Source organism: Antechinus flavipes, chromosome 2 (assembly GCF_016432865.1).
Source record: "Antechinus flavipes isolate AdamAnt ecotype Samford, QLD, Australia chromosome 2, AdamAnt_v2, whole genome shotgun sequence".
Lineage (NCBI taxonomy): Eukaryota > Metazoa > Chordata > Mammalia > Dasyuromorphia > Dasyuridae > Antechinus > Antechinus flavipes.
In genome coordinates this window covers 439484237-439510948 of record NC_067399.1, presented here as the reverse complement: position 1 = coordinate 439510948, position 26712 = coordinate 439484237, and the positions used below count along the sequence as shown (strand labels likewise).

Genomic DNA, 26712 nt, shown 5'->3' with positions numbered 1-26712 from the left:
TTTCCAATGTATCATACTGCTTAGCATTATGGGACACAATGAAAGAGGGATTTTCACTATTGTAGTGAAAATCATTTGAAAAAGTAGGAAACAAGAAAGATCCTTAAGGTGGAAGGATAGTGAGGCCTTAGGAACTATGTCATCTCATCCCAAGAGCAGTAGAAAAAAAATAGTAAGAAGAAATGTGATAACAGTTATTAAATATCTGAAGGTACATTTTAATTTAAAAAAAAGTCTTGGACTTGGTTTCCTGATCTCTGAATTTTCCTCAATGTCTAATTTGTGAAATGGAGTTAGTATTAGCATCCTGATGTGTTCATAGATCAAATGAAATAAAATCCCTTCTAATTATTTGTACGGGTCACTGTTCTAATATGGGCATTTTTATGGCACAAAATTTAAGAAACACATTTAAATGTAAGGGAAAAAAAAACCTTTAAATATTAAACAAATTTATCAGTGGAGTGAGAATGCTTCCTGTTAAGGAAAATATTCAAATAGAAGCTCAGGCAGAGTCTGGATAGCCATACATACCATTAAGGGTTTTAAAACTCACAAGGACCTTAGAAATAGAGCTTTCTTTTTATTGATGAGAAAACTGAGACTTTGACAGGTCACAAATCATAGTAATAGATCTGGAAAGGATCTTAGAAAGAAGGGATCTTGAGGCCAAGCTGATTTTACATATGAGAAAATTACATAGTCACAGAGGTTGCAAGGATTTGAACCCAGCAGTGTTTTTGTTTGTTTGTTTTTGCTTTTGTTTGCTGTACTAAATAAAGTGATTTTCTTAATACATTTTTCACTTTATGTAAATTTGCATTACACAAATTTGACTTTACATAAAGAATTCTGAAAGAAATTTACATTTAAAAAAAAACTCACCTGTCAACTTTATTACAAAATACTATGCATGTCTTCGCTCTGTGTGTGCGCTCTCTTTCGTTCTCTCTTCTCCTCCCCTCCCCCTCCTTCCCTCCTCTCTCTCTTCCTTTCCCTTTCTCCCCTTCTTTCCCATCCTGCCCTCAACTAAGTGCTCTATGCTCTCTCCCCTTGCCCATCTTTTGTCTCTAGCTCCCAACTGTCCTTGAACCTTAAGTAATGACCCCCTTTTTGCCGCCTTCCCTCCTCCACTTCCTCTGGCAAATTCACATAAATTGTCATTAAATCACTCTTTGTAAAAGCCTGCAGAAAAGCTAGAAGTGTTTGTATCTTGAGAATGACAGAAACAAGTATTTATTAGTGGCTAATGTGCCATTCGAAGTACTAATCATACTAATGCTAATACATATAAAAAGAAAGTTTCTGTCCTCAGAATTTATATTCTAATCTACAAATAAAAATAAGCTGAAAAATGGTGGTGGTAGTGGGAATATTAAAGGATTTCCTTCGCTGTATTCAATATTGGTTGGTTCAGGTGACTTCTAGAGTACTTTCAACTGTAGAAATAAAAATAATAATTCATTCACATGATAGGGTAAAATTTTCGTCTTTGATATTTTTTATGAAAGAATGCAGCATGGTATAATGCTTAGAAATCTGGCCTCTGAGACTGGGAGACCCAAATTCAAGTCCTGCCTCCTACACTTAGCTCTGTGGGCCTGGGCAAGTCATTTAAAAATGTCTAGTTGGTGCCTCAGGCAGCATCCTGAAGTTGTGGAATTATTGTTGATGGAAAGAAGTTTGGGGGGGGGGAGGAATTTGTACTCAGGTGGTATAAATTTGTACTCAGGAAGCAATAAAGATGTTTAGTGTGAAGGAGAATATCTTCTCTGTGTGAAACTGAAGGGAACCAATAATAAATTACTTTTGAGTTCCTGTGTGTGTTGCACTGTAGTGCTTATGAAACATATATAGTGGAGCATTGACAAGAGACCAGAGGCACTTGCTTGCATTCTCCTGTCATCTGTGTGCCTTAACTAGCACTTCTTAGTGGATAGAAAGACATGGGAAGAAAAAAGACTTTTCAGCTGAAGACTATTGAAGGACTTTGTGCTTCAGGTAATGATTGGAATAGATAATTGCATAAGGCCTTTTGAATTTCTTTTTTTCTCCAGTAGTTTTTTATTTTTTCCAAATACATATAAAGATAACTTTCAGCAGTCATTCCTGCAAGACTGTATTCTCCTTCCCTCCCTTACCGCTCCCTTGCCCAAGACAGCAAGCAATCTGATATGTTAAATATGTGCAATCCTTTTAAATATATTTCCATATTTGTCATGTTGTTCCAGAAAAATCAGACCAAAAGGGAAAAAGCATGGGTCTCTTGAATTTTTAAGTTTCTCAATCAAAAGAATTCTGATGTAAGATACTTATTTTTTCCTTATACCTCTGAAGGACTAAAGGACACTTTCATTAGGTGGTTTGGACTTCCTTGCAATAAGAAAACTAATAAATTCCCTAGGCCATGAAATTAGATGACTTTTTTTTTCTATCACTTGTTCACTCTTCCCCCAATATTCTCTTGCAGTGAGAATAATGTAAAGGGACAAAGGGATAACCACTATTGTGCTATGTTTTCAACCCATGAAAAAGATTGTCTTATGGAGAAATGATTTATCCTCCATAGATTCCTCAATAAGAAGGAATTTTCTAACAATTAGTTATTTAAAATTGGAATAGGCTGTCTCTAAAATTTGAAATTCCTATTTTTTAAATTTTAGCTTTTTAATTCTCAAAACATGCATGGATAATTTTTCAACATTAACCCTTGCAAAACCTTGTGTTCCAATTTTTCCCTACCTTCCCCCCACCCTCTCCCCTAGATGGCAAGTAATTCAATGTTATCAATATGGTAAAAATAATTAAATCCAATATATGCATATATATTTATATACTTTATATTGCACAAGAAAAATCAAATCAAAAAGGAAAAAAAAATGAGAAAGAAAATAAAATGCAAACAACAACAAAAAGAGTGAAAATGCTATGTTGTGAACCACACTCAGTTCCCACAGTCCTCTCTCTGGGTGTAGATGATTCTCTTCATTGCAAGATCATTGGAACTGGTCTGAATCATCTCATTGTTGGAAAGAGCTACGTCCATCAGAATTGATTGTTATATACTCTTGTTGTCATGTACAATTATCTCCTAGGTCTGCTCATTTCACTCAGCATCAGTTCATGTTAGTCTCTCCAAACCTCTCTGAAATCATCCTGCTGGTTGTTTCTTACAGAACAATAATATTCCATAATATTCATATACTATAATTTATTCAGCCATTATCCAACTGATGAGCAATCCACTCAGTTTCCAGTTTCTGGCCGCTACAAAAGGGCTGCCACAAACATTTTTGCACATGTGGGTCCCTTTCCCTTCTTGAAGATTTCTTTGGGATACAAGCCCAATAGAAACACTGCTGGATCAAAGGGTATTTCCAGTTTGATAACTTTTTGAGCATAGTTCCAAATTGCTCTCCAGAATGGTTAGATCCATTCACGACTCCACCAACAATGTATCAGTGTCCCAGTTTTCTTACATCCTTTTCCAAAATTCATCATGATCTTTTCCTATCATCTTAGCCAATCTGAAAAGTGAGTAGTGGTATGAGGTTCCTATTATCAAATATACTACAGCATAGACTCAAGGACTTGCCAGGGAGGATACAGAGAAGATTCATGTTTCAGTAACTCTTGGACAAGACATCCTCTGATCTCTCTTCCAGCATTAGGGCGTTGTGGTTTTATGATCCCTGATCCTCTTGTATTACATTTTTTTCCCCTGAAGACTGGAACCATGATTTCCTTGGCAAATCTCAACAAGCAGATAAAGACTCAGCTTACAGTTTAGCATATATGATCATTCAAAGATAGTTCTGTGTTGTTCAGTAGCCTTCATTACACTTTTATCGTCTATGTTAGATATAGACTATATAGATTTTAAAATCTAGAAATTCTGTGCTTAAAGAAGGATAACAACTGAAGAAAATTATCCAAGGAATTGTTTCTATATACAATTAATCCTCAGTAATTATTGGTAGAGAAAAAAGAGGGAGAGGCCATGGGGCAGGATCTAAGTGTTACCGACCCTAGTCCTAAGCCTAAGGTTTATTCTACTTTTCCAGGCAGCAGCACCCCACCTTTCTGAATCAGTCTCAAGTCTCACACAACTCTCTTCCTGTGCTCCAACCAACTGAATTATCCCCCAATTTCTTTTTCATGTCCTGTGCTTTCCCCAGGTTTTTAATACAACTTTTTACACTTGAAATGCCCTCTATCATTTCCCCTCTTCTGTACTTTGGGAAGCCTGCCCATTCTCCAAGACCTTTGCCTTCTATAGAGCTCACATAACACCTGGCTTAAACCTCCTTGTGCTTACCTTATTGTTTGATATTGTGCTTGTTTATGTAAATGTCACTGAAGGAAGAGGTCAGTATCTAATTTATCTTTGTACTTCCCTAACCTGGCAAAGTACACACTGTATAATTTTACCAAGTTTACATGCAAATTTTGATTGCTTAATTGAAAAGCATTTCTTATTATCTTGGAGGTAGCTTGGCATAGTAAATAGAGTTGACCTCAGTCAGAAAGACCTCGTTCCTGCCAGACCACTGGCCTTTTGCCCCTGGGTCAGTCGTTGAACTCTTCTGTCTCAGGCAGCTCTCTAACACTGTAACTTGTTGTTTGCCTTTCCTTCTCAAAGCGACCATGACATCAAAGAGGTGATGCCATGCCATGACATGCAAGCAGATTTAAGGGAAGGAAAGCTGTGTCAAGTCACCAACCTCACTTTCTTCTTAGGGGCCAGATAAGAGATCAAAACGCCTAGAGATGGCCCAGGATGCCAGTCTTGGCCTTTGTAAACGATGGTCTTTATTTAACAGGCTTCAGTTTGCCTGAGATTGGGGTTAGGTATGAAAAAAAAAAGGTAAAGAATGGCTTTTTTTTCCTGGTTTAAAAAAAATTGGTCTGGGAGGAAAAAATCCTCAGGATTTATGGCCAAAACAAATAATTAGTATTAACAGGCCCCAAAGACCATTTGTTGCTTGGCCTAAGATGTATTGTTGGCCAGTCTATGAAAGCTAGAGTGATTTGGGACTTAAGGATGAAGCCTTAGAAATATAGTCTGTGAATCCAAGGTATCCTATGAGGTTTCAGCAAATTTACATTTCTTCAAACCAGACCACATGTAGGAAGGGGAAAAGGGTGGGAGGGAAGAAAGGGAGAGAGGAAAGGAGGGCAGAGAGGAGAAAAAGAGAGAGTGAGCAGTCAATTGACCGTGTGAGCTGTGTTGCTTGGTCTATAATGGGATAGCTACTGATTATTGCCCTTCTTTCTGGAAGATGACCATGACATCAGGAACTCCCAATAGGAGTTCCCCATGAGAATGAAAGCATTGGTCCACTTAAGAAAAAAAAGAACAGAGATGTTGCCTAGAAGCATGTCATGCTTTTGATATTTTTGATGATACATTAAAAGTATCTTGATTTTTTTTTTACCTAACCATAAAGGATAAAAATTCTTTTTTAAAAAATTCATTCATCTTAATGTCTTTATTCCACATAGAGTTAAAGCATTTAAAGTGATTCGGGTTCCTTCTTCAAAATTGTTCATTTATGTCTGCGACTGCATTTGTGGTTTTCTTTCTTTCATTTTTAATTTAATTTTTTAAATTAGTTTTTTATTTTCAAAACATGTACATGAATAATTTTCAACATTCACCCTTGCAAAACATTGTATGAGGATAAAAATTCTAAGCTGACGATAAATTTTGTTTAGAGGTCTGGAAAATTGTAACATTTGTTGTTAATTCAAAATATTTATCCCTTGTATTCTGATGGAAGTGGACCTCTTTGATAAAGAGAGCCTTAATTGATCAAAGATGGACAGAAGCAGCTACACCCAGAGAAAGAACACTGGAAATGAATATAAACTGCTTGCATTTATGTTTTTCCTCCCGGATTATTTATACCTTCTGAATTCAATTCTCCCTGTGCAACAAGAAAACTGTTCAGTTCTGCACACATATATTGTATCTAGGATATACTGCAACCCATTCAACATGTAAAGGACTCTTGCCATCTGGGGGAAGGGGTGGAGGGAGGGAGGGGAAAAATCGGAACAGAAATGAATGCAAGGGATAATGCTGTAAAAAATTACCCTGGCATGCGTTCTATCAATAAAAAATTATTTAAAAAAATATTTATCCTTGTAATACAGCATCTAGTATGAGGGGGATAACTTTTGTCTTTGAGCTTTTGATTTTGGTTTTCAGGCCTAGTATGCCAAGGTCAAGTTCTTTTATTTATTATTAATAGTATTCCATTTTTCCAAATATATGCAAAGATAGTTTTCAGCATTCAACCCTGGAAAACCCTATGTTCCAGACTTTTCTCCTACTCTCCTCTCCACAAGACGACAAGCAATCCTTCATAGGCTAAACATGTGCAATTTTTCTAAACGTTTCCATGTTTGTCATGCAGACAAGTCATATCAAAGAGGGGAAAAAACATGAGAAAGAAAAAAAACCAAACAGACAAACAGCAACAACAAAAAAGGTGGAAATACTATATTTTAATCCACATTCAGTCTTCACTATAGTTCTCTCTCTGGATAGAGATGGCACTTTCCATCCTAAGACTATTGGAATTACAAGGTCAAGTTCTTAACCACATGTGTCAATCTGTATTAAGATGAATGGTTTAATAGATCAGTTTATTTTTTCTCTAGCTAAGATGATAAAATTATTGACCTTAATAGTTAATATGTTCCCTGAGGTGGGTTTTTTTTTGGTTTTGTTTTGTTGTTTGGTCAATTTCAATGCATAATTATTATTAAATATATATAACTTTGGGTTAAGTACAGAAGTATATTTGGCATTGCCCTTCTTTCGTGGAGCGTAGTTAATAATATCTTGTACTTATAGCATACTTTTTACAGACAACTTCACAAAAAATCCTGTGAATTAAGTAGTATAAGTATTACTACTCCCATTATACAAATTAAGAAAGTAAGACTCAAATGGGTAAAATCAACTTATTGATAACCTATAAGAATAGTAAAAAGGATAGCTGAAACTTTTTTTTTTTTTTTTGAAAGCTTAGTCTTTTATTTCATTATCACCTGTCACTAGATCTTTTTGATCCAGAATATTAAAATTCCTGTCACAGACCATAATCCTTTTCCATTTCTCTCTCTCTTTTTTTGAAATTTTTTATTTTTAAAATATATGCAAGGATAATTTTTTCAACATTGACCTTTGAAAACCTTGTATTCCAATTTTTCATCCCTTCCCTCCCCCTTCTCTAGATGCCATGTAATCCAATATATGTTAAACATAGTAAAAATATATGTTAAATCCAATATAGGTATACATATTTAAACAGTTATCTTGATAGCTGAAACTTTTAACTTAAGTCATCTGATTTCAAGGCCTGTGTTTTTTCACAGTATACCTAATATATGATAGTATATGTGAAATGTGTAAATTATTATGGGGACTCAGAAGAAAAAGAGAAAACCTTATAGCTTGGAGATAGAGATCAAGAAAGAAGAAAATCTTGATCCAGTAGTGTTTCTACTGGGCTTATACCCCAAAGAGATACTAAAGAAGGGAAAGAGACCTATATGTGCCAAAATGTTTGTGGCAGCCCTGTTTGTAGTGGCTAGAAGCTGGAAAATGAATGGATGCCCATCAATTGGAGAATGGTTGAATAAATTGTGGTATATGAATGTTATGGAATATTATTGTTCTGTAAGAAATGAGCAGCAGGATGAATACAGAGAGGCTTGGAGGGACTTACATGAACTGATGCTAAGTGAAATGAGCAGAACCAGGAGATCATTATATACCTCAGTAATGATACTGTATGAGGATATATTCTGATGGAAGTGGATCTCTTCGATAAAGAGATCTAACTCAGTTTCAATTGATCAAGGATGGACAGAAGCAGCTACACCCAAAGAAAGAACACTGGGAAATGAATGTAAACTGCTTGCATTTTTGTCTTTCTTCCCAGGTTATTTTTACCTTCTGAATCCAATTGTCCCTGTGCAACAAGTGAACTATTCAGTTCTGCACACATATATTGTATCTAGGATACACTGTGACATACTTAACATGTATAGGACTGCTTGCCATTTGGGGGAGGGGGTGAAGGGAGAGAGGGGAAAAGTCGGAACAGAAGTGAGTGCAAGGGATAATGTGTAAAAAAAAAAAAAAAACTATCCAGGCATGGGCTCTGTCAATAAAAAGTTATAATTTAAAAAAAAAAAAAAAAAAAAAAGGACAAAAAACAAGAAAGAAGAAATCTATAATTGTCACTATTTATGATCATCTCACCATTAAAATTCTAATTTCTTGACCAGACATTTTGTCAGTTATTCAAAACATTATTGTTCTTTGTTTTGATCTGTGATTTGCCTAAGTTAGCCCCTGAGGCCTCTGGACTTGAGAACCAAAAATACATAATAATGTTTAATAAACTTAGGAGTGGAGTTAGAAAGATAAGATCTGTCTCAAATTAAATCTCTTATGGCTATGTCCCTTTGAATGATTCATATTAATTATTCTCCCAGGTACTTTATGTGCCTTTTAAGTTAAACTGAAACATTAACATTTTGTGGTTGGAATATGTATTTCAGTTCTTCAGTGACAGATAGTTTTTTATTAATCTACTGTGATGGGCCTTTTTTTTTTTTTGTACTCTACGATTCAAAAGTTGGTGAAAAGAACCATACTATCCCCAGATAGGGAAGTGTCCTTGTTACACTGGTACTGAATTTAGAGGAATTCTCTCTGTGTTTCCTCATTCCATTTCATTTTTCAAAACTTTAATGAAAATCAAATTTTTAGCATCATTTTTAAAATATTGAGGTAATCATCTGTAGAAAATGCCTTGATTAAAAGCTTGTTTACTTCACATTGATTTCTGTGATAAATGTAGATCACCTTTGTAACATGTAACATTATGGTTTTCTCTCCCCTCCCCCCCCTTTCTTCTTCAACTATTACTGCAAAATACAGGTCCCCAAATGCTTGTTTGGAGTTAAAGACAGCGATCTGGCTAAATGATAAGACAAGATATCATTTTGGTAAGTGAAGTCCTATCTATGTGAGAGACTTTGGGTGAGTAGTTAGGAAATAATGGTTGTTGTCTTTATCTTTTTATTTCTTCCTGACTAAAAGGGATTGTAACAGTAATACCTATTTTAAAGAATTTTGAAACTTTACTTACTCTCCTTAACATTTTTAAGTGTTCTTTCTTTATTTTATTAAATAAGGTTTCTAGAGATCTTTGTGAAACTTTTTAAATTACCTTATTGTCTGCATGAGACCTTGATGTCTTGGAAAGGACACAGTTTTTTTGAGTCAAAATATCTTGCACCAGTATCTTACACCTTAATTCTCCACTTTATTTTGATTCAATGATACTGGTCTCTTGGCTATTTCATGAACAAGATACTCCATCTTTTGGCTTTAGGCATTTTCTCTGACTGGCTATTTCCCATGCCTACAATGGTTTTCTTCGTCTGCTCTGTTTCCTGGCTTAAGTTGCAATTAAAATTTCATCTTCTATAGGAGGCCTTTTTGAACTCTGTTTAATTATTTCTTACTTATCCTGTGATGTAACCTGTTTGCACTTATTTTGTTTGATTGTGGACTCCTTGAGGGCAGGTACTATCTTTTGCTTCTTTTTACATTCCTTAGGTACAGTATCTGACCCATGGTAAGTAAATGCTTATTAGCTATTTTCATGGGTGCAAATTTTAACTGTGCTACTTGCAACTTGTATAATCTTGGTTACCTTAACTTTTTTGGGTCTCATCTTATAAAAGAAGGGAATTTGGACTTAAAATTATCATTTAATACTGCAACATATCCAACATATAAAGGACTGCTTGCCATCTAGGGGAGGGGGTGGAGGGAGGGAGGGGAAAAAAAAAATCGGAACAGAAACGAGTGTCAATATAAAGTAATTATTAAATAAAAAATTAAAAAAAATTATCATTTAGTTCTAAATTCTGTAACTTTACTTTTCATTGTCTGTAGCTCTGGAGTGTAAAGCTAGATTAATGATTTTGATTATTGACTAAAACTAATAAGAGAGTTACTTCATGAGATAATAGGAAAAGTCCTAGATTTAAAGTCAGAAGACCTTAATTTGATTTGATTCTTGGCTTTTACATTTATGTATATGGCCCTAGAAATTTAACTTCTTTGATCCCAAATTTGTAAGGGGAAATAATTATCTTTGTCCTGCTTATCTTTACTGGTACTATAGTAAAAATAATTGAGTAAATTCAAAAGCACTTTATAAATTGTAAAGCACTATATAGAAATATAAGAAATAACTATAGAAGTTGAAGAAATAATTGTAGTCTTTGGAGTCCAGCAAAGAAACATGCACTAATACTTATAGGTAACAGCATCTAATTGTTGTTGTTGCTGGGACAGGTAACTCTGGAAAATTGTGCTTTCCTGGTTGTTGATCAGAACTTCATCTGCTAGCATGACCTAAGATATGAGCCATGACCCTACCACTCTGAATCTCTGAGTCTATAAGTCCAAATACTGAAAAGTTGTACTATTATAAGGTTTGGTGAGCAGACCTTCCATGCTTTCCGGAATGCCTCAAAATGAGTGAAGTGAATTTAGCTACAACTCTCCAACAATATGGAAATCCTTTTTTTTTCTTTTTTCTTTTGCTGAGGCAATTGGGGTTGAGTGACTTGCCCAGGGTCACATAGCCAAGAAGTGTTAGGTGTCTGAGGTCAGATTTGAACTCAGGTCCTCCTGATGTCAGGGCTGGTGCTTGATCCACTGTGCCACCTAGCTGCCTCTTGGAAATCCCTTTTTAGGAAAATAATCTTCAGTACATGGCAAGAAATGATTATACCTAAAAGACAAGATCAAGTCATTCTTGGATTATTTATTCTTTTTTTTTTTTCAGTTTATTCTTTTGCTCTTTCATTCATTCATTGAATATTTATTAAATATCCACTGTGCCAGGTGGTGCCTTGTTTAGATGATATATGGTCCTTGCTCTCATTGTTAACAGGTCAAGTAGAAGATTGGTAACACACAAACATTGATGATTATAATTTAAACATTACATGATGTATTTTAAAGAATTATCCTCAGAAAACTTTTGTAAGACCTAATCATGTGTTCTTTGTATTGTATTTTTTTTATATTCTTGTTTATATCTATATAATTAAAAGCATGGAGTAAGTTAACAAATTTGTGATATTTAAATTTTTATCTGGTGTAACTTGGTGCATTTTAATTTTATGTTTAATTTTATTATATGTTTGGTTGTTATTTAGTGCATACAGTTATCGAATACAATAGTTTTGGAGTTATTTTGATTAAAGATGTTTGCAAATATAACATCCAAATCTTAATGCAATGAGTGTCTACTGTTTTAGAACAAGGTTATTAGCCTGCTGGCATGACTGCTAATTGTGATGTACTAGATAACTTTTATTTATTTATTTTTCATTCTAAAGTAAACTCTTATTGACATTTTTTGTTTTTGCATATCTTAACATTTCTTAGCATATCCCTTCCTCTCTTCCAGAAAACAATACTTTATAATAAAGAATAAAAGTTAAGCAAAACTAACCATCATATTTTAAAAAGCTTGACGTTGTATACTTTTAGACCCTCTTCAAAGAAGTAGAAAAGAGTGCCTTCTTGTTTGTTTCTTTTTTTTTTTTTTTTTTTTTTTGAGCCAAATTTGGTCATATAATTTTGAAGCATTGTTTCAATTTTTTTTTTCCTCATTTGCACTATTGCAGTTAATTTGTATGTCATTTTCTTGGTTATTTACTTCATTTTGCATTTATTCATATAAGTCTTCCCATGCTTTTCTGTTTTCATCATCATATTCATTGTTTTTTTTTTTTAATTTTTTCCAATAATCAAACAATAATTTTTTTTCTTCCATATAGTGTCCAGGTGGGAAAAGATATTTTAAAGACATTTTAAAATTTAAAATGCTGCAGGTTTTTTGTTCTTTGGATATCCTTCACACAAAGAAGCAAATGATACCAATACTATCCAAGTAACTTTTGAGACATCCAATAGTGGATAATTCATTATATCATTGAATTACTTTCTCTATCCATTCTTCAGTAAATATTTATCTTTCTAACATAATATGTAGACTAGAAGAAGGAATATAGATTGGTGTTTCAGATACATAAATATTTCCTAGATAAGATATATATTGTGCTAGATACATGATCAATCTAACGTGGAGTTGAGCTTAATTCTTATTTATCCCCTCACCATTCCTTCATTCCCTGCCCTATATCCCATATGTTTGTGAGAGTTACACAAAGTGGAATAAAAGGAAATATTCTTATTAAATTTAAAATACTCTTTTATTCCTCAGGGTATTTTATTTTTTCTATGAATATATGTAAAGATAGTTCTCACCATTTATTTTTGTAAGACTGTGTTACAAAATTTTCTCCCTCCATTCCTTATCTCTCCCCTCCCCAAGATCGCAAGCAGTCTGATAATTGATTAAACATGTATAATCCTTTTGAATATATTTCCACAAAAAAGAAACAACAAAGAAACAAAAGAGGTGAAAATAGTATGCTTTGATCCACATTCAGTCTCCATAGTTCTCTCTCTAGATGCTAATGCATTTTCCATCCTAGGTCTATTGGAATTATCTTGAATCACCTCATTGTTTAAAAGAGCTAAGTATCATAGTTGATCATCACATAATCTTGCTATTATTGTGTACAATGTTCTCCTGGTTCTGCTCATTTCACTTAGAATCACTTCATATAAGTTAAAGAACTCTTTAAAAAAATAAAAAGTCTTATTGATTGCTTTTACTTTTTATACTGCTCATTTGCCAATATATCACCTAGTTCCAGGCCCTTCTTTATAATAAAGAAAATCTGAAGTAAAACTAAATAAATTAAAAGTATGTTCAAATAATATTTCATGCCTGTAAGTCTTCTTACTTTTTATTGATAGGGAAGGAAGGGTTATTTATGCCTGATTCTGATTTTGTTATTTTTATGCCTGCTAGGATATCCCGATTTAAAAAGTGTATTTTAAAATTCTATCTTTTAGAGGGAGCAGCCTTTCTTGTTAATTGAACCATAGGATACAGCTGAAATATATAAGTGTGCATTATAATGTATGCATTATTAGAAACTTTGTTTTGTTTTTTTTTCCTCTCTTTTAAAAGGTTGCCTCTCTGTCTGTTTAGTGTATTTGTTCTGAATAATCATCACCATGGTTTTGGATGACCTTCCAAACTTAGAAGATATTTATACTTCCTTGTACTCACCAACAATGGAAGATTCAGAGTTGGATTTTGACTCTGGATTGGAAGATGATGACTCAAAACATGACAGTATTTTGGGGAATTCTACTATCTTTATGGCTTTCAAAGGAAACATAGATGATACAGACTTGAAATGGAAATTGGATACCATATTGGAAAATGTTCCCAGTCTTTTACACATGGGTAATGTGCTTTAAGTGTCTTTTAGTGGTTATATGATTGTCTTGAATTATATATAGTTAAAGCCATTGACAAAAGTAAAGGAGTAACTCAGGTTGGAGCACTGTTTGAATTAGTATTAAAAAAAAAAATCTGAATTGTACAACTTTAAAAAGAAATTAAGATATGTTATTTTCAATTAGGAAATTGTAACTAAGCTAAGAGCTTTGTCTAATGTCCCTAGAATATGTTTTACTAAATAAAAATAATTAGCATTTAGCTAATATAATTATCATTACACACTAAAGAGGACTAAAAGAATTTGTCCTCTTAACTTAAAATTTTCCCAGAAGTTTTGTGCATACTATTAATATTCTAGTGCTAAGACAGACTTTAGTGTATATCCTCTCAAAATTATCCCAAATTTTGATTTGTTATAATCCGAAATAACTTTTCTGTAGTCCTAATTTATTTTTTAGGAGACAAAAATCTTTTTTCAAGGAATTTGGATGCTTTAAACTAACTTCTTTAGCAGTTTTCTAGCACATGTATTCAGAACTTTATATTTGTAAGTCACATTTATTAAAGTGGTATGTAATACACCAAGGACCTTTTTATTCACAAAGCAGCTGTTACATCATATTAAGTTTGTTCATTTAACCTTGTTTATTAAGATATAGAATCCTACTTTTTTGGTGATTTTAAGAAATATTATAAAGTGACTAAATATAAAATGGTACCATTAGGTCTGGGTGCTGTTCTAAAATAGAAAATGCTTTTAGGCAATACCCTACTTCTGAATGACCCTTACATTTGCGTAAATGTATGCTAAATCTGAAAATCTTTGAATCTTTTTTTCAAGAGAGTTAAATGAATGCTTTTTGGAAGACTTATATTCTGAAAGCCTTTCCTGGAGCCAGAAATGACCAGGAGAGTGTTTTGCCTAAGATTTTATTCTAATTCAGCAAACCTAATGACAAACACTTAAAGAGCCCCTATCAGTCTCTTCCAGTTAGCCCACCAGAGCTCTTTTCTAAAGAATCACAGAACTCTAGTATTAGAAGCAATCTTAGAAGTTGTGAAGCGCAACTCTTAACCTGAAACGTGATTATGCATTAAAATATATTATCTTTATTAGAACCCCCATTGAACCAGCTATGGTAGGGCTAAGGGTAGGAAGGTCTTCCAATTACAGTTAGGATTTAGAGTCTGAGAGTGACAGAACTTAAAACCTGGAAGGAACCTCAGAGATCATTTACTCCATGCCTACATTTTATAGAAAGGAAGAAACTGAGGTTCAGGGAAAGGATGTCACTTATCAAAATCATGCAGTGAAATAGTAGAGAGTCTGGACTAGAATCTAGGTTTCCTGATTCTTCATCCTTTGTTATTTCTATTATGCCATGATAGCATTTCCATCTGTTATTTCCCAGTCAAGAACCTAGAGTCATTCTTTGTATCGACTCTTAAATTCATGAACCTAACATTCTGGGAGTCAATATATTTCATCTTTCCAGCCTTCACTCTCATTACTGTCTAGGTGAAGCCTTTAATCCTTTTTTTCAATTCTGCTTTTGTACTATCACTTCGACATGTTTTTGCTTATTTGTACTTTTTCTTTTCCAAACTTGTCTTAAGAATTCACTTTTTTGCCTTCACCATGTGTCCCTCTTTCTTCTCTTAAGCCTTTCATTATTATTTTATTTTACCCACTCTCCTCAATTTGTGTACTTAGTTTGAACTAAATTGATTTTCATTAATGATAATAACTAATGTTTTATAGTAGGCAGAGAGATTTGCTAATAATTCTGTAAGGTAGGCAGTACAATCATGATTATCCCCCATTTACTATTTATGAAGCTAAGACTTAAAAAGGTTACATGACAAATCTAGGGTCTTATCATTGTATTGGATTGTATTGATCTTCAGTAATCCACTAAAAATTGTTCATTTACTTTGTATAATACAGAGTTTATATTTCTGTGTTTATATTAGTTTTCCCCAATAGAGTATTAGTTCCTTATAGATAGAAGTTGTTTTAATCTTGTTTTTATATCTCTGTGTGCCTTGCACGTTTCAAGTGCTTAATACTTTTATGAATGAATGAATAATTAGAGAGATTGGGAGTATGAATTAATAATGTCTGAGTTGTAGACTTTTGTGTGTAATAACTTGAAATACTTGCTGTTTATCTTAATTGAAAAATGCATTATTCATTTATCCATTTATTAAATGCCTACTGGATACAGAGCAGTGTTAGGTATTGGAGAAAGTAAAAAGATAAAATAAATCATGACCCCTATTGTCATCTTATAATTTAATAGGGGAAGAAAATATATATGTAATATATAGCCTGTATGCAATAACTGTAAAACCTAATAGAACATGGTGAGAGCATGAGAAGTAGAAAGTGCTATGTGATGTCTCAGGAAAGAAATAATTCTAATTTGAAGAATGAGGAAAGACTCAATGGAGAAAGTTGCACTTAAAAAAAAAAAATATATATATATATATATATATAGTCAGTATAGTCCAATAACAAAACTTAGTTTGTTGGGATAGTCCTTTCCCTTTTGGCATTACTTTTTTTCTACTTTAAGTACTATAATGATAATATAGTGTAATAATTTAACCTTTCTTGCTCCTGAAGTTTTCTGTACTGCAGCGAAGATTTTTTATGATGAAGTTGGATGATAGCTTAATGGAAGAAGTGTCACGAGCTTTCTCACTTACCCAGATCAACAGACAGAGCATGTATTTCTATGTGCCAGGCACTGTGCTAATGCTGGAGTTACAAGTACAAGCAAGCAAGCTAGTCCTTGATGTTAAGGAGTTTACAATTTATGGAGAAAGACAAGCCATAAAAGGGAACTAGAAAGGGAGAGTTGGGAGCACATAGGAGGCAATATTGCATGGAGGTTTCATTTCAGACGAGGTGGGGAAACAGTCATCTCTTAAGGTCAAGAGACTGAAGGGCAAAATTGGACAGCCAAGGATGATGACTAGAATGCAGGCATCACTGTTTGGAGATAGCCGGGAAGAGCATAGTGAGCTCCATTCCATGGCTGACACGCTTTTTTCTGTTTCTCTTTTAACCAAGACTCCAACAAGCTCAAAGTACAGAAGGTGGAACCTTGGAACAGTGTCCGTGTTACATTTAGCATCCCCCGGGAAGCTGCAGAACGGTTAAGAATTCTGGCTCAGAACAACAACCAGCAACTCCGGGACTTAGGGATTCTCTCCGTTCAGATTGAAGGTATCTTGCTCTGCCATTTGCTCATGTAGGTAGTTTCAGTTATGGCAGTGGTAGGAATCACCAGAAATGGAAAGCCTGTATTTTATATTGGAGCGGCTTTATAGATATTTTTAAATTATATAATTGTCAGGCCTGTTGAATGATGGCCAGATCATAAACCAATCTGTGTTTCCTGTTTTAGCAGCTAAGAGTGGAAGATGGGTTGAGGTTGGTGCTGTCTTGTCACTCTGCTACCCAGTCCCCTTTGGGATCCAACTTACTGCATTTGTGAGTCATGATTCATGGATATAACAATGGTTGTCATGATATAAACATAGCTTTCTAACTTTAGGGTGTGTGCAGCAAACCCTGGGTCACTTGCTCCCCCTTCTCTGTTCTACCATCCCCGAGGATTCAGTCAAATAGTACAGATGGTGGTGGCCATTTTTGTTGTGCTAATAGGACGAGGTGCTGCCATCATGTTGGCTATGGCTGAGGGAATAATCCTCTCCTTAAAACTGTCACTTCCCGTCCTCCCTAATCTATGTTTGGCATAACATTGGGGAAAAGTCTTTTTCTAAGAATCATTCATAACCTTGCTATGGATTCTTGGCAACCTGACTTTGAGTTATGACTAAAGATTGGGAACTAGTGCTTTAATAACTTTGTTAGGGTACTTTGGAATTTTACTAATTGAAAAGACTCTAGCTTTAGCATACTTATATGTTTATGATTTCCTTCCTTTTTTTGGAAAGCAGGAGAACTTGTTTTTTTTTTTCTTTTAATTCACATTTAATTTCATATTTTCTAATTCATAACAATTTCAGACAGGCTCTGCTAAAAGAGTTGCTCCTGTAGTAGAGATACACCTTTGGTAGGCAAGTCACAGTATCCCTCTAGCAGTCCTTAGTAAACATGTACTTTCCTGGATACACAGAATTAAACTATTGATTATGTCATCAGTATGGAAAAACATTCAGTTTTTTTTAGTAATGGAGGATGGGTTTGCACTAGTTGTTCTACTCACTTTCTTTTCTATCTTCTTTGTAATTAAGAGCCTTAGATTGGCTCACAAAAATTTTAGAGCTACAGGGAACCTTAGAGCAGGGCTTCCTAAACTTTTTCTGCTCATGACCCTCTTTCCTCCAATAAATTTTTATGTAATCTTGGGTATATAGGTTTATAAAATTGGTACACAAATCAAACATTTACTGATAGTAAATCATAATTTTGTGACCCTCCCATATTCAGTTATCTGACACCATATGGGTCATATGGGATTACAACCTATAGTTTAAGAAGCTTTTGCCTTAGAGATCATCTGATCCAAACCTTTTATTTTACAATAGGGAAATTTAAATTCCAAAGAGATTATATAATTGGACACAAACGTAGTAATTAATAGCCCAAAGACTAACACAGGTTTGACTCTATGGAACAGTGCAAAGTAACTTTCTTGGCTTTAATAGCACCATGTTTTTGTGGCTACATAGCCACAAACTTCATTAAGGAAGAGCAAGAAGAGAAATAGTTGTTGTCACATGTTTTAAACTCTAGTCATCTGTGCTTCTCTCTGTCCACAAGATGGGGCTATTTTCCTGGAAAGAAAATTTGGATAAACTATCATACGATTTATTTCTTGGAACTCCTATTTTTCATCTATGAACTGTTTCTTGTACAAAAGCCAATAAATATTACTTTGGTAGATGGGTTTTTTTTCCCTTTTCTATATTTTTTAATAATTGCTATAACTAGATATAGCAATTATTTAAAAAAAATAACTAGTTCAAAGGGTTAAAATTTCTTCAGCATTGAGTATCTAATTAAATCTTTTCATTTCAAAAAATGATATCTGGCACCATTTGATGTAGAGAGGAGGCAAATTCCATCTGGATATTGCCTTGTCTTTTTACTGTAATGATTATCTGGAATTTTAGAACTGGGAGAGACCTGAAAAGTTATCTACTTTAACACCTTTGCCTTTGGATAGATCCTTCTATACCTTGAGAGGTTGACCATTTTTGGATTGTATTCTGTTTGGGTTGTCTCTGCTAGAAATGAACAAGAAGGTAGAGAAAGGCCTTTTTGACATTTTTCCTTGAGGACCCAGAATTCAAACCTTTGTAGAGAATTACATGGCATTTTCCAATTAAAAAAATAAACCTATCACACGTTTGTGAAATTGTTGGGAGCAATGGGGAAGTCATTCATTTACTTACACTTCTTACTTCCCCACTTTATATGTGTACTTTCAGGATCCTAGTCCTGACAGTTCCTCTAGCCTGAGCCATTATTATTTTATTTATGCATTAAAACATCCCATTGTTTGAGAAGCAGTCCATTAATGTCCGAAATGTAGAGATTATGAAAGGCTTCAGGATATATCTGTCTATTAATGCCATAAGGAGAGAGTAATTTAACCATCAGGCTTACCTGATTCATGGAAAATACTTAGAAGCTAGAAATTTTATTTCTTCTGAAAACATTAAGTGACTATCAGGGATATTAGAGAGGCAATTCCTATATTGGGAAGAAAGTATCTCTAAGATAATATTTGAGCTCCCTTCTAATAAAATTATATAACTGTGAAACACTTTGGAGTCAAGCTTGGTTCAACTTTATTTTGTCCTTTTTGTTCTTTCTATTTACAGTGTTATTTTATAAATTATTTTCCTGGTTCTATTTACTTCACTGAATCATTTCATCAGTCTTCTACTACTTCGCTGAATTCTTTTTATGCATTATTTCTTGTGACATATTATTTTCATATGCCATAATTTGTTCCCCATTTGATGAGCCTCTACTTTATTTTCAGTTTTTGCAGCACAAATAGTGCTGCTCTTAATATATTTATATTTATGGAGCTTTTCTTTTCTTTTTTTAAAATAGCTTTTTATTGACAGAACATATGCATGGGTAACTTTTCCTTTTTTTTTTTTCCCCCAGTCAAGTGATTTTATTTTATTTATTTTTTATTTTTTTTAACTATAACTTTTTATTGACAAAACCCATGCCTGAGTAATTTTTTATAACATTATCCCTTGCACTCACTTCTGTTCCGACTTTTCCCCTCCCTCCCTCTACCCCTTCCCCAAGATGGCAACCAGTCCTATACATGTTAAATATGTCACCGTATATCCTAGATACAACATATGTGTGTAGAACCAAACAGTTCTCTTGTTGCACAGGAAGAATTGGATTCAGAAGGTAAAAATAACCCCTGGAAGAAAAACAAAAATGCAAGCAGTTTATATTCATTTCCCAGTGCTCTTTTTTTGGGTGTAGCTGCTTCTGTTCATCATTGATCAATTGAAACTGAGTTAGATCTTCTCTTTGTCGAAGAAATCCACTTCCAGCAGAATACATCCTCATACAATATCGTTGTTGAGGTATATAATGATCTCCTGGTTCTCTCATTTCACTTAGCTTCAGTTCATGTAAGTCTCTCCAAGCCTCTCTGTATTCATCCTGCCGGTCATTTCTTACAGAACAATAATATTCCATAACGTTCATGTACCACAATTTACCCAGCCATTCTCCAATTGATGGGCATCCATTCATTTTCCAGTTTCTAGCCACTACAAACAGGGCCACCACAAACATTTTGGCACATACAGGTCCCTTTCCCTTCTTTAAGATCTCTTTGGGGTATAAGCCCAATAGTAGCACTGCTGGATCAAAGGGCTGCACAGTTTGATAACTTTTTGGGCATAGTTCCAGATTGCTCTCCAGAATGGTTGGATTCGCTCACAACTCCACATGGGTAACTTTTCAATATTGACCCTTGCAAACACTTTTGTTCCAACTTTTCCCTTCCCTTCACTCCCTCCCCCAGATGTCAAGCAGTTTCATACATGTTAAACATGTTAAAGTATATCATAAATACAATATATGTGTACATATTTATACAGTTCTCTTGTTGCACAAGAAAAATCAGAATTAGAAAGGTAAAAATAACCTGGGAAGAAAAACAAAAATGCAAGCAAACAACAACAGAATATTGTGGTCCACACTCATTTCCCAGTGTTATTTCACTGGATGTAGCTGGTTCTGTTCATCACTAATCAATTGGAACTAAATTGGATCCTCTCGTTGCCGAAGAGAGCCATATCCATCAGAATTGATCCTCATCTAGTATTGTTATTGAAGTGTATAATAATTTCCTGGTTCGGCTCATTTCACTTAGCATCAGTTCATGTAAGTCTCTCCAAGTCTCTCTGTATTCATCCTGCTAGTCATTTCTTACAGAACAATAATATTCCATAGCATTCACATACCATAATTTACTCAGCCACTCTCCAGTTGATGGGCATCCATTCAATTTTCAGTTTCTAGCCACTACAAAAAGAGTTGTCACAAACATTTTTGCACATGTGGGTCCCTTTCCCTTCTTTAGTATCTCTTTGGGGTGTAAGCCTAGTAATTCCAAATTGCTCTCCAGAATGGTTGGATTCATTCACAACTGTATATGGAGCTTTTCTTTTTTTCTTTTTCTTTTTTTTATTATAGCTTTTTATTTACAAGTTATATGCATGGGTAATTTTTCAGCATTGACAATTGCAAAACCTTTTGTTCCAATTTTTCCCCTCTTTTCCCCCATCCCCTCCCTCAAATGGCAGGTTGACCTATACATGTAAAATATGTTAAAGTATAAGTTAAATATAATATATGTATACATGTCCTGTATGGAGCTTTTCTAACTAACTTCTTTGCCATATATGTGCAGCCAAAAGGCCTAGAGAGTTTTAGTGACGTGTTTTGTATGATCCCAAATTGATTTCCAGAATGATTAGACCAGTTCACAATTCTAAAAGTATATGAGTATGCTTATTTTTCTATAATTGTCTTAAGACATGATCTGTGATTTCTTTGGTTTGAGGTTCAATCTCAGATTTTTTCTTTGAGTTTTTCATTGGTAATTTGGAGCAGTCTTTCATAAGTTGTTAATTGTTTGCTCTTCTTTTGAGAACTATTCATATCTTTTGACCATTGAGAAAAGGCCTTTTCTTGATCTTACATATTTGTGTTAATTTTGTATATACTGTAGCTATCTCCTCATCAGTGCTGTCACTAATTTTAAAAGCCAATTTTTAAAGTTTTAAAGTTTGCTGGACCTAATGTTTTGCTTTTTATGTTTAATGAAAACTGCTATTTAACACTATACTGGGCTGTTGAAATGTTTGCTTACCTGACTGTTCTATTTGGTAGATAGTAAATTGTCTTGTTTTTGGACAAGTTTTGTGGTATTTACATTTATGTAATGTTTTCAGGTTTCAGTTTTTGGTTGTCAAGTTCCCTTTTAATTTCATCATATACTGCTTTGGAGAATTAGAAAGAACTTATTTAATGCTACATAGCTATCCTATGTTTACATGAAGATTTTTTTTCTGACATTGTCCTGGGCTGAATGTATTTATTTACTCATATTGGAGTATCATTTTAACTGCCCATCTATGGTATATATTGTTGGCCGCATTATAGTAAGACTTGGTTATGTAATCTTTATATAACAATAACAAGTATTTAGTAACTTTTGTGTACAGGACAACATGCTAAACCCATAGGAGAATTTAAATAAGACATGGTTCCTTCTGTTTGGGAAAGGGCTAAGATACTAAGAGAAGTAGCTTTACTACAAAATGGTATTTCTGGTAAGTAACTTCCTTTGATCAGGGTTCTAGAAGGAGCTATATGATACTGAATTCTAGTATTTCCTCCTATACAATACTAACTTGTGTAAAGGCAAGATGGCAGAATGGACTGAGAGCCAATCTCAAGCTAGGAAGACCTGGCTTCAAGTCTTATCTCTGTTTCTGTCGCATACTGCCATTGTGATCCTGGGCAAGTTATTTAACTTATTATTGTTCTTGGCAACATTTTGGGACTTTAAATTGCCTGGAAAACAGTTGAGTCCTTGTCCCTAATACTCTCTTGTCTAGTTATCATTGTGTTACTTTTCAGTTATATCCCACTTTTCACGACTCCATTTCAGTTTTTATTGGCAGCAATACTGGAATGGTTTGCCATTTCTTTTTCTAACTTATTTTATAGATAAGGAAAATGAGGCAAACAGGATTAAGTGCCTTACTCAGGCTGACACAGCTAGCGAGTGTCTGAGGCCAGATTTAAACCCAGGAAGAGGAGTCTTCAGAACACTATCTGTTTTGTCATCTGGTTGCCCAGTTTTCATGTTTTATAGAAATGATCACTATTTAGCCAATTAGGATTGTATGGTAAAATCTGTTGGGAAAGACCCAATTCTTAGAATTATCTTTGAAAGTTTGTTTACTGTCATTGAAATAGTTTCCTTTTTTCAACCTGGTTCCCCTTTTCAGGTGAAGGTGCAATCAACCTGGCTCTGGCTCAAAATCGAAGCCAAGATGTTCGAATGAATGGCCCCATGGGAGCTGGGAATTCTGTTAGAATGGAGACAGGATTTCCCATGGCAGGCGGTCCAGGTAAGAATTAACTTATCACAATTAAGTATAACATTATGTTAAGTAGTCACTTGAACTTTCTAGGACTCATTTTTGGTTGACTTTGATTTACAGGAGGAAAAGAATGTTAATATGTTATTTAACATCTGATGTAATGTTTTTGACAATATTGTGAAGATAATTGATTTAAGAAACAACCAGTTGTCAGTTTTCAGTAACCTTAGTGAAATAAACTAAATGTAATTTAGTTAACAAGCCAGACAGAAACAGACAAGTCTTTTTTTGGGAGAAAGAAAGCAAACAAGTCTGTCATATAATTCAGCTGAATGACTTGTAGTGAAATTTCTGTTTCATATGTATTAGTATATATTATGCACATGTGACTATATGAAAGACATGATTTCCCCCCCAAAAAAATGTATTGATATATTTTGTTTTTAAATGTCACCAAAATTTTCCCCATTATCCTTCTTTTTCCCCATATAATAAAACTACTCTCTTTGTATACTCTTTACTTTGATTTTAAAATAAATTTTATTAGTATTTTTTATTTGTTTAGCACACCAAAATTTTCCCCAGTATCCCCTTTCCTCTTAGAAAACCATCCCATATCCAATTAATTTTTTTTTTTTTAAAAAGAGAGAAAAAAAATCAACAGAACTAATAAATGCATTGATAAAGTCTGGAAATTTGTGGTCTACCACATCAATGGACCTTCTACCTCTCTATAAAGGAGTGGTGTATGTGGGGAGGTGTGTTCATATCTCCTTTGGCGCCATACTTATTCTATATAATTTTGCAGCATTCATTCTTAAATCTTTCTGTTTATATATTTGTAGTCATTGTATATATATTGTTTTCTTGTTGCTACATTTTGCATCATATTATATAAATTTTCCCCTGCATTTTTTGGACCCTGTGAAACATTTTTAGCAGTTTATTTTTGAGGGCAAATAACCAATTCAAGTTAAAAAAAAAATTGTTAAGCACCCAAGTACAAAGAAAGGCAAAAGCAATCTCTGTCTTCAGGGAGTTCATAGTCTAATAGGAAAGGTCATAAGTAAAGAACTATTTTCAAATAAGATATTCACAAGATAAAATGGAGAAGGAACTAAGATTTAGGAGGACTTTTTACAGAAGATGGGACTTGAGCTAAGACTTGAAGAAGGAAATCAGATAAACCAGGAGGTGAAGATGAGGGAAATTACATCTTTTTCTCGTTCGAGGAGAATGTCTATAGCTGGGAGGTGGAGCATCATGAATGAAGAGTAGGAGACCAGATGAGATCAAACAGAATTTTGCATCTAATCCTGGAGGGAATAGAAAGTGACTGGAATTGATTTGAATAAGGGATAGCATGGTCAGATCAGCATTTTAGAAAGATCATTTTGATATATTAGCTCAGAATTGATTGGATTGAGGAGAAACTTGAGGTAGAGAGACCAACTACCAATCTATTGGAATAGTATAGATATAAGGTAATAAAGTCATGTCAGGGTAGTAACAGTGTCAGGATCTGACATAGAAATGTCAGAACGTGGCAGTAGACTAAACATAAGAAGTAATCCCTAGGTTGGTTACCTGGGTGACTAGAAGAATGATGGTGTATCACAGTAACAGCAAGATCAAACGATGATCAATTCTGATGGATGTTTTCAACAGTGAGGTGATTTAGGCCACTTCCAACGGTCTTGTGATGGAGAGAGCCATCTGCCCCCAGAGGGAAGACAGTGGGAACTAGTGTAGATCACAACATAGTATTTTCACTTTTTTTGTTGTAATTTGCTTGCATTTTGGGGTTTTTTTTTTTTTTCATTTTTTTCCTTGTGTAGCATGATAATTGTGGAAATAAATATATAGAAGAATTATACATGTTTAACATATTGGATTACTTGCTGTCTAGGGGAGAGGGTGGGGTAGGGAAGGGAGAAGAAAATTTGGAACACAAGTTTTGTAAAGAGTGAATGTTGAAAATTATCTAGGTATATATTTTGAAAATAAAAAGCTTTAAAAAATGAAAAATAAATAAACAGTTAAGAAAAAAAAGAATGATGATACCTTCAACAGTCATAAGGAAGTTAGAAAGAAGAGAGGAGGTTTGGGAAGAAAGATGAGTTCATTTTTGGACATGTTGAGTTTAGGAGATCTTTGTGATACACAGCCTGAGATGGTAAATAGGCAGTTAGAAATAAGGCAGCTAGGTGGTGCAGTGGATGGAGTGCTGGAGGTAGAGTTAGGAAGGGTTTAAAACCAGCTCAGCTATAAGACCCTGAACATGTCCTTTCATCCTGTTTGCCTCAGTTTCCTCATCTATAAAATGAGGGGGAAGAGGAAGGGCAAACCACTTCCTTGTCAAGAAAGCCCTAAATGGGGTTATGAAGAGTTGGACACAGTTGAAACAACTGAACAATACTTACATATAATAAATTATCATCCATTCAATGCTTTTGTTTTAATATTTTCTGTTTTGGGGATCTGGCATCTCTAGAGATAGATCAGCAAGTATGGATATCTAAAAAGAGCTACCAGTACATCTATTTCTGTTTCATGCCTCTTATTAAACCTCATCTCACCTTCCACTCTCCCTATCTCCCAATTTATCCTTGTGCTGACCTTATTTAATAGTATTAATTCTATAGTTCATCATTTTGACTATCTGTTCTTCACTCTTGACTGACTCTCTTGTCCCCTAGTTATTTAGGTCATCATGCTGAAGAAAGTCACATCTCTGTACCAACTGAATCCATTACAATTTCTTATTATCTCAACTTATTGTTGAGTATACACTTATTGTATAATATATGAGTATACACTTATTGTAACCTTTATTCTTTCTTTAGTGTTTTCTTTTTCTACTTGATTCAATAGTAGTTTCAGACTTCATTCTCCTCAGTTCTCTAATCTCTTTTCTCCTGGCAGTCTTTCCATTAGCTCCTCCATCTCTTTTATATCTTATTATTTCTTTACATCTTTACTCAGTCCTTTCTACTTTGAATGCAAAGTGAATCCTCTTGCTAAAAGTCAACCTCTTTATGTCTATCATAGGTCCTCTCTTCTCCCCTCCTTTTCTTCTGTGGAAGCTTATCCCATCAATCATGTCTTTCATCTTCTATCTCTTCCTGTCTACTGACTCCACATTGTGAACTCTACCTCCTGCCCCAAAACTACTTACAAAAGTGCTCACACTAACTTTTCACTTAACCCTGACATCTCACTAAGATTTCATCCTATTGATATGGTTCAGCCCTTAAGAAGGATGTGTGGCAGTAACCCTAAGGCCACCTGACTTGGAAATGATGTATTTCTTCTCTTGGGCTATCCTGCTCCACTTTACTCTGTCTGATCAGAGTACTGAGCCCACAAATATTGCTGGCTGTCAGATAACAACTTGGTGGGCAGTGATAACAAGAGTTTCTGAAACTAATGAGCAGCAATAATAAGGGTGCTTAAAGTTAATGCAAACATAGAACAAAATTGGGTGTTCACCACTTGACTAAACTATTCCAGAAAGTTACTCTCTCTCCATGAGCTCTGTCCAGAGAATTTTGAGTATGAGCTCTGTCCAGAGAATTATGAATATTGTACCTGTGCATAAAGGCAGAAGCAAATCACTCAGCTCCTC

At 34.3% G+C, this 26712-nt stretch overlaps 1 protein-coding gene across 1 annotated transcript in view; it reads left to right on the top strand.

The window, feature by feature from the left end:
* Nucleotides 1-26712, top strand: part of NCOA6 (nuclear receptor coactivator 6) — a 70702-nt gene that overhangs the window by 7892 nt on the left and 36098 nt on the right. Inside the window, 4 exon segments of the mRNA XM_051979164.1 lie at nucleotides 8966-9033; nucleotides 13161-13442; nucleotides 16519-16674; nucleotides 22989-23111. Of these exon segments, the coding sequence (XP_051835124.1) occupies nucleotides 13208-13442; nucleotides 16519-16674; nucleotides 22989-23111 (514 nt within the window). The 5' untranslated portion in view covers nucleotides 8966-9033; nucleotides 13161-13207.